This window comes from Sinocyclocheilus grahami, unplaced genomic scaffold (assembly GCF_001515645.1).
Source record: "Sinocyclocheilus grahami isolate Dianchi unplaced genomic scaffold, SAMN03320097.WGS_v1.1 scaffold1085.1, whole genome shotgun sequence".
Lineage (NCBI taxonomy): Eukaryota > Metazoa > Chordata > Actinopteri > Cypriniformes > Cyprinidae > Sinocyclocheilus > Sinocyclocheilus grahami.
Window position 1 is genome coordinate 268,965 of NW_015506264.1, and position 9,480 is coordinate 278,444.

Below are 9,480 nucleotides of genomic sequence, written 5' to 3' on the forward strand. Positions count from 1 at the left end.
CTCAAGCCAATCAGATAACAGCCTCACTTCGCTGATCAATCGTAGCACGATCTCGCTATAGCCAATCACAATTTGCTTTACAATCAGGGCGGTCTCGTCCTGAAAGAACTTCATTCATCTCCTTTGGCTCAAATAAGAAATATAAGGGCCATAAAAATTGGTATAGTAAAAGATGTTTAAAACTGGATTTTGTTAGACCATTAGACTGCGTATCAATCCAAGCCACAGGATTATAATTAACGTGCCTTTGAAAATGCCAGAGAAACAGCGCTTTAAATCACGGCTATGGGAACAATGCTGGATGCAAACACGTTATGGAAGCGTCATGTTATTCAAGATGGAAAGAAAGGCATCAATAAGTAACTGACTATTAAATAGCTGGATTCAACCTCATGATAAACATATGAGTTTGTGTAAGAGGTTAAATTGCCGTCACACAACAGCCAGCAGGGTTTCCCAGTTTTTCAGTCAAGCCGTTTAAATGATGTATGAACAGCAATGTGGATCTAACAATGTATGAAGCATTATAAATAATATTTTCAAACATGAATTAAAAGTATTACAAAGTTGCCATTGTTTGGGCAGGAAAAAATATATGTGGGTTCTTTTTTAAATGTGGTGCAGGTGTGTTGAATATAAATGCATATACATGTAAGACGAGATATTGGTTAAAACACTTGATCACGCAAACAATATTTCATATAAACCAGACTTACTAGTTTTAATTGTAAAAGTTACTTAACAGCATCCAAAGTAAATGCACAGTTTGTATTTACATGGTCCACTCACAAATCCCCAGTACACACTGCAATGATGCTGAGGCTGTTTGATATTATACGTTTTATTATGCCATTTATATGCCATATATTTGCATTGCGATCATGCTCGGGATCTGTGAATGATTAAGTTGTGTATAATCCTGAGTTTATCCTCATGCGCTGATCCTGAAGGAAAAGAAGCTTACACTCCAGCAATCTTTCGGAAACGGGTTTTTTTTTAACCACAACCATTTTAACCATTACAAACAGCACTTAAGCTCAATTTGAACGAAGTGTCCATGGAATGCAGTTCCTTACAGGGGTGCAAAATGAATCTGTCCCGCCCTGATTGTAAAGCAAATCGTGATTGGCTATAGCGAGATCGTGCTACGATTGGTCAGCGAAGTGAGGCTGTTATCTGATTGGCTTGAGCAGACGGTGGGTGGAGTCCACGCATTTGTGGATTGGTGTGTGTCTTGATGCTAGAAATGTTTCAAAATCCACAAATGCACAGCGAGTGATTCACAAACGGGTGCAGCGATCTACAAATGCACGGGATGCGATCCACAAATTAATGCCAGGCAAAGTTGTGTTTGTGACCTTAAAAAGATATTTGTGAATATGTTTTTTATTCGCAAATTGCATTTTATTTATTTGTGAGTTTATTTCATGTTTGTGAAACGCTAAGATTTATTTGTGGATCTCATTCTATTTATTCTTCGATATGTTTAATTTTTGTTAATCTCTTTACGTTTATTTGTGGATCATAATCTATTTATTTGGAATAAAGCAACAATTCTACCCCCATGCACTATCCCCTATAAATAAATAAATATATCATCTTTGAATCACAAATTAACTTGACCTAAGTTTAAACTTTAGTACACAAAATGCAAGGGGAAAAAAAGGGAAATGTAGGCCTACATATTATACAGAACACAGCTTTAGTAATATTGACTAACTATAACTATAATACATTTATAAAGCGTGTAATTGCTGTGTACAAAATTGTCATTGAATATGTTTTTGCAGTTCTTGTTGCATTTACCGTAACACGACTTTAACCGGTAGATGTCCTCAGCAAGCTACGTTTGCAGCGCATGCAAACAGTGAATTTAGCTAACGCCGGCTAAACGATTTTTAGAACTATATCTTTATCGTTATCTTTATAGTTATCGTGCTTGCTGTGAGAACGGGCCTTAAGACTGTACAAATGTTACTACTCCTTAACATATTGTTAAATAACCGTCTCTTTATTTTATTATTACTTAAGTTACAAATATTGCATTTGCGTAGATGTAAAAAAATATGTTATTGCTCTGTGTTATTTTAACATAAATCCTTTTAAATGATCAGCTTAAGAAATCCAAATGACTCCATAAATCACAGTAAATAAAGACAAGTATCATCAAACACGGGTCATTACATTAACTTTGTTAAAAACCTTTTTGTTACATTTATGGCACAGCAGATAATTGTGAGCTGCTAAGAAGGTGTGACAGATATGGCATATAAATAAACAAATTAGTCCGGTTTCATGAACGTGCGTATAGCACGATTTTCTGTTTCTATTTGGCATGCGATGTATATGCAGAAATTAACTTTGGCGTGCATATGATACACAATCAATGCTTGTACTAGAAAACAAGAAGTGGTGGTACTCTCCCCCACCCAAAAATAAACACATACAAACTAACTATAACTATAATACATTTATAAAGCGTGTAATTGCTGTGTACAAAATTGTCATTGAATATGTTTTTGCAGTTCTTGTTGCATTTACCGTAACACGACTTTAACCGGTAGATGTCCTCAGCAAGCTACGTGCAAACAGTGAATTTAGCTAACGCCGGCTAAACGATTTTTAGAACTATATCTTTATCGTTATCTTTATAGTTATCGTGCTTGCTGTGAGAACGGGCCTTAAGACTGTACAAATGTTACTACTCCTTAACATATTGTTAAATAACCGTCTCTTTATTTTATTATTACTTAAGTTACAAATATTGCATTTGCGTAGATGTAAAAAAATGTTATTGCTCTGTGTTATTTTAACATAAATCCTTTTAAATGATCAGCTTAAGAAATCCAAATGACTCCATAAATCACAGTAAATAAAGACAAGTATCATCAAACACGGGTCATTACATTAACTTTGTTAAAAACCTTTTTGTTACATTTATGGCACAGCAGATAATTGTGAGCTGCTAAGAAGGTGTGACAGATATGGCATATAAATAAACAAATTAGTCCGGTTTCATGAACGTGCGTATAGCACGATTTTCTGTTTCTATTTGGCATGCGATGTATATGCAGAAATTAACTTTGGCGTGCATATGATACACAATCAATGCTTGTACTAGAAAACAAGAAGTGGTGGTACTCTCCCCCACCCAAAAATAAACACATACAAACTAATTCATTTTAATATTTTTTTCTAGTTACATTTTATTAATCAAAATGCATGAGGGTCAAAGATGTTAAAGATGTCCGCATCAAAAGAAATGTACAAAAGTGATTATATGTCGATAGAAAGCACATTGAATGTAAGTAAAGTGTCGACTTTTAAGGTTTCAAATACGTTTTTGAAGAATAAAATGCCAAAATTTGGTTGAAATAATGTTACGTTGTCATTCAGTGTAACACGTATAGTTATGTACAGATTTATTCCGACGTGTACATATTAAAATATATAAAAGAATAAGAGAGCATATTACATTCTATTGTGTTTTAAGTGAGTAAAAGATTCTAGGCAAAAGCTAGGATGGTGGTAAATTGAAAAAATTTTAAATTACAACTAATTAGTATCTGGGGTGAGAGTAATTAGTCGTTTAATGTGTCATAAATAGATTTTTGTTTGTTGTAAATATGCCTGACAAGATTGTTACACTGAATGACGTTTTAGTGGCTCTCTTCTGTAAATCAGGGGAGAATGCATCATATTTATTTTTTGCTCCGAAAAACAAAAACAAAATTGCATTTACATTAAACAGAAAACTTTTTAAATTTTTTTTGGGGGGGGCAACAAATGCCAAAATTTGGTTGAAATAATGTTACGTTGTCATTCAGTGTAACACGTATAGTTATGTACAGATTTATTCCGACGTGTACATATTAAAATATATAAAAGAATAAGAGAGCATATTACATTCTATTGTGTTTTAAGTGAGTAAAAGATTCTAGGCAAAAGCTAGGATGGTGGTAAATTGAAAAAATTTAAAATTACAACTAATTAGTATCTGGGGTGAAAGTAATTAGTCGTTTAATGTGTCACAAATAGATTTTTGTTTGTTGTAAATATGCCTGACAAGATTGTTACACTGAATGACGTTTTAGTGGCTCTCTTCTGTAAATCAGGGGAGAATGCATCATATTTATTTTTTGCTCCGAAAAACAAAAACAAAATTGCATTTACATTAAACAGAAAACTTTTTAAATTTTTTTTGGGGGGGGCAACAACAATTCAGGGCTCTACGCTTATTTTTCTTTTTAGGAGCGCTTGTGCTCCTAACTTAAAAAATGTAGGAGCACCAAAATTTGATACAAAATTAGCCTTCCCATTATGAGGTGATATTTGACTCCTTAAAGTGATTTACAGTAGAATTTAGTTTTTACCTCTGTAATGGCATTTGTCTATCTTTATTAAAAGTATGTCATCTTTTGTCACTTTTTAAAAATTCTAGATAAAACCATAGAATAAGAACAAGTAGAATAAGAAGAATAAGTTACTAATCAAATGAAATCAGTATTAAAATTAATTTGTAAAGAGGTGGCACAGAAGAACACAAAAGTGGCTTGTCGGTGTATTTTCAGACATTTAATGAGGATCAGAGGTGGCACGAGTGCAATTAAATCCATAAATTCATGTTTATTAATTAATTTAATGATTAAAATATTACTGTTTTAAAAAATGTTGAATATAGAAATATTAAATTATTTAAAGAACTGAAAAGATACTTTAAAAATGAAACTAAATCCGCCAGCAGGTGGCGACAAGTCACTGATTTGATCACGGACTCATTCGTTCAATTGATTCGTTCGAACGGCTGATTCATTCAGGAATGAAGCAAGTTACAGTGTTTATGAATGTGTGATCATGAATCACTGACTCACTAGATTTGTTTAAAAACAGTTCATTCATAAACGAGACACCGCTGTGTTTGCTTGGAGATGCGCTGCGGCTGAGCTGTGACTTTGTTTCAAACTATTTTCGACGACGAAATAGAGCAAAATCAGACAATAGTGTTCTAGTCAGACAACGCAAGTCACTTAATATTAACTTCTTGTCTATTGAACTGTTGTATTAAATCAGTATCACGTTTACAAACTCCCTTAAAAATAATTTTAGCTCATTTACCTTTATAATAAATGTATTTATGTGTTTATTCTGTTCGCAGGACGGCGCTCCCGACAGACCCTCGGAGGCGGCGCTCCGGACGGTTTTCCAGCGCTTCGGGAAGATCCGGAACGTGGATATCCCCATGCTGGACCCGTACCGCGAGGAGATGACCGGGAAGAACTTCAACACCTTCTCGTTCGGGGGACACCTGAACTTCGAGGGCTTCGTTCAGTATCAGGACCACACGGGCTTCGTCAGGGCCATGGACTCGCTCCGGGGGATGAAGCTCATGTTTAAGGGAGACGACGGGAAAGCCGTGGCCTGCAGCGTTAAGGTCAGCTCTCACTCCATTCTGCTGCTTCACAAAAGTCCATTCTAAACTTCACGGATTCCATTTGTTTCCTGGATTCTGTTTCGTGCTTTTAGTGATCAAAAAGCACGTCTGATTAATTAAAATCATAAACATAATTTTTTTCCCCTTTTAATTTTAATAATCAAAATGCATGTCTAATAAACTGAATTGATAACTTTATTGGTAACACTTTACAATAAGGTTCGTTAGTCATTAGCTAAGAATGAACAATCCTTCTGTAGCATTTATTAATCTTACTTAATGTTAATTTCAACATTTACCAATGCATTATTAAAATCTAAAGTTATGCTTGTTAACATTAGTTAATGCACTAATTAATTAAAATCATAAACATTTGTTTTCCTCAAATTATCCTTTTTTATTTGTATTTTTTTTTATTTAAATGTTAATAATCAAAAGGCTGAACTGAATTCATGAAACTTTATATTTTTAATAACATTATTATTATTATTTTGCAATAATAGGATCCTATGAATGTTTTATTTTTGTTTTATACATTTGTTTTTTTAATTTGAACATTTATTTTATATAAAGCCCTTATTTTTTCTGGATAATCAAAAAGTATGTCTAATGAATTAAAATCATGAAAATTTAGTAACAATTTATTAAAAGTTCAACACTCATTTCATTTTAGGCCCCTGTAAAATCTGTTTTATTTTTCCCCAAATTCTTTATTTTTTTATTATTATATTATTTTTCTATTTGCATTTTATTAATCAAAAGGCATGTCTAATCAACTGATTCATGAAACTTCACCTTTTTAATACATTTATTACTTTTTTTTTTAAACAACAATAGAATCCTATGAAATGTTTTATTTTTTCTGGATTCTGTTTGAATGATTTTAGCAATCAGATATTTCTGTTTTAATTAGAATTTTTTTATTTTAATAATCAAAAGGCATGTCTAATCAACTGAATTCATAAAATTTTAACTTTTTAATACATTTATAAAAATAATAGGATCCTTTTTTCTCCAGAAATTCTGTGTTTTCAATCTTCTGGATTTATGATGATCAAAAACTAAGCAAAATGGTAATACAATTAAAAAAGGCATAAAACATTGATTTAGTATCATTTTTAGAAAGTCCTGAAAATCTTTATTTCTAGGTTTGTGGTTTGGACCCCACTGTGCATTGATTTATAAAATCATATATTAATATTATATTTTAATGTGATCATGCCCGTCTTCTGTTGGGAAGTTCATGCAAGTTTGTAATGATGTTATTTTAGTATTGTAATAGTTTTTATTAATACTTTGAATTAAATTGTTTTAGTTTTTTTAATTAGTGCTGTCATGCATGTGTATATTTAATACAAATATGTGATGTATATATTTATATTCATATAATTGATATTATTTATAAATATTTTAAATGTATAAACATAACATATTTGTATTAAATATATACATGCATGTGTGTGTGTGGTTATATGTACATAATAAATATACACAGTACACACACATATTACATAAACAAAAACTTATTTTGGATGCCATTAATCATTTGGCAGCACTATTTTTATAAACATATTCTGTTTTCACTTTAATTTGAAAGTTTTAGTAATTTTGTGTTGTCGTCGTTTTTGTGTCAATATAGTATTTATTAATTTTAATTTTTTTGCTTGTTTAATTATTTTAGCACTTCAATTTAACATAAACAAAAACGTAGTTGCAAGTGTAGTGTTGCAATGCAATGCAAAAAAAGCGCTTAAGCAGTAAATATGAATTGTAGGGTGTTTATTATAAGCTGAAGGTGTGTTTTCTCAGGTGACGTTCGACACGACTAAACACCTGAGTGATTCGTCGCTGAAGAAGCGTCAGCAGGAGCGACTGAAGCTGCAGGAGCTGGAGAAACAGAGAGAGGAGCAGAAACGCAGAGAGAAGGAGGAGGAGGAGCGCCGCAAGCAGGAGGAGAGGTACTGCATTCAGCCACAACATCTGTTAATTTAATCAAAAATACAGTAAAAATAGTGAAATATTATTAGAATGTAAAACAGCTGTTTTCTAAGTGAATTATCTGCTATACTGTAATTTATTTCTGTAATCAAAGCTGTATTTTCAGCATCATTACTGCAGTCTTCTATCGCAATATTTAATACCTTAAACTAGAGCTGCACGATTAAATGATTAAGTAACTGGTGCTTCAAATAAGGTTTGTGTCGCTTGCATCGTTTGGCCAGTAGGTGGCGACAGGTGAGTGTTAAAAATGTGTTTGTCGTTGAATCATTCTTTCAAGAGATTCGTTCAAAAACACTGACTCATCCAGTAACGCAACAAGTGAAGTTTTTAATGAGTGATTCATTGAATCATTCATTCAAACCGAGTCATTTTAATATTAAAAATCGTGGTATTTTAAATATATATATATATATCCATGCAAATTAGTTACACACTTTTAAATAGACTGCAGCAATTAATATTTTGTCACAGCCTCTAGTAAATCACACGTTATTTTCTTAAAGGGTTAGTTCACCCAAAAATGTAAATTAGTCCATGTTTTACTCACCCTTGAGGCATCATATAATAAATAATAATAAATGTGTGGGAATATCTACTTACTTGTGAAGAAAATAATAAGCACAAGGAAGAATCATATTTATTCATTGTAGTCCATATGCATTCATATTATTATTATTATTATTATTATTAACATTGTTATTCAGATTTTTAAAATTGAACAAATATAAGTTTTGATGTTGCTTACATTTTTGGAATTTTGCACAACTTTTTGTGTGTCTCTGTGTCTGTGTGTGTGTGTCTGTGTGTGTGTGTCTGTGTTTGTGTGTCTCTGTGTTTGTGTGGGTGTGTGTCTCTGTGTTTGTGTGGGTGTGTGTGTGTCTCTGTGTCTGTGTGTGTGTGTGTGTGTGTGTGTGTGTGTGAGAGTGTGTGTGTGAGAGTATGTCTCTGTGCCTGTGTGTGTGTGTGTGTGTGTGTGAGTGTCTCTGTGCCTGTGTGTGTGTGTGTGTGTGTGAGAATGTCTCTGTGCCTGTGTGTGTGTGTGTGTGTGTGTGGAAGCTGCAGGAGCTGGAGAAACAGAGAGAGGAGCAGAAACGCAGAGAGAAGGAGGAGGAGGAGCGCCGCAAGCAGGAGGAGAGGTACTGCATTCAGCCACAACATCTGTTAATTATTTAATCAAAAATACAGTAAAAATAGTGAAATATTATTAGAATGTAAAACAGCTGTTTTCTAAGTGAATTATCTGCTATACTGTAATTTATTTCTGTAATCAAAGCTGTATTTTCAGCATCATTACTGCAGTCTTCTATCGCAATATTTAATACCTTAAACTAGAGCTGCACGATTAAATGATTAAGTAACTGGTGCTTCAAATAAGGTTTGTGTCGCTTGCATCGTTTGGCCAGTAGGTGGCGACAGGTGAGTGTTAAAAATGTGTTTGTCATTGAATCATTCTTTCAAGAGATTCGTTCAAAAACACTGACTCAACCAGTAACGCAACAAGTGAAGTTTTTATGAGTGATTCATTGAATCATTCATTCAAACAGAGTCATTTTAATATTAAAAATCGTGGTATTTTAAATATATATATATATATATCCATGCAAATTAGTTACACACTTTTAAATAGACTGTAGCAATTAATATTTTGTCACAGCCTCTAGTAAATCACACGTTATTTTCTTAAAGGGTTAGTTCACCCAAAAATGTAAATTAGTCCATGTTTTACTCGCCCTCGAGGCATCATATAATAAATGTGTGGGAATATCTACTTACTTGTGAAGAAAATAATAAGCACAAGGAAGAATCATATTTATTCATTGTAGTCCATATGCATTCATATTATTATTATTATTATTATTATTATTATTATTAACATTGTTATTCAGATTTTTAAAATTGAACAAATATAAGTTTTGATGTTGCTTACATTTTTGGAATTTTGCACAACTTTTTGTGTGTCTCTGTGTCTGTGTGTGTGTGTCTGTGTGTGTGTGTCTGTGTTTGTGTGTCTCTGTGTTTGTGTGGGTGTGTGTCTCTGTGTTTGTGTG

The 9,480-nt window shown here is 32.8% G+C and overlaps 1 protein-coding gene across 3 annotated transcripts in view; it reads left to right on the plus strand.

The window, feature by feature from the left end:
• akap17a (A kinase (PRKA) anchor protein 17A) overlaps positions 1 to 9,480 on the plus strand; it is a 21,313-nt gene that overhangs the window by 4,689 nt on the left and 7,144 nt on the right. For all 3 annotated transcript variants that reach the window (XM_016252063.1, XM_016252065.1, XM_016252066.1), the window contains 2 exons: positions 5,156 to 5,431; positions 7,241 to 7,389. In XM_016252063.1, coding sequence (XP_016107549.1) covers positions 5,156 to 5,431; positions 7,241 to 7,389 — 425 coding nt within the window. The remainder of the gene's footprint in view (positions 1 to 5,155; positions 5,432 to 7,240; positions 7,390 to 9,480) is intronic.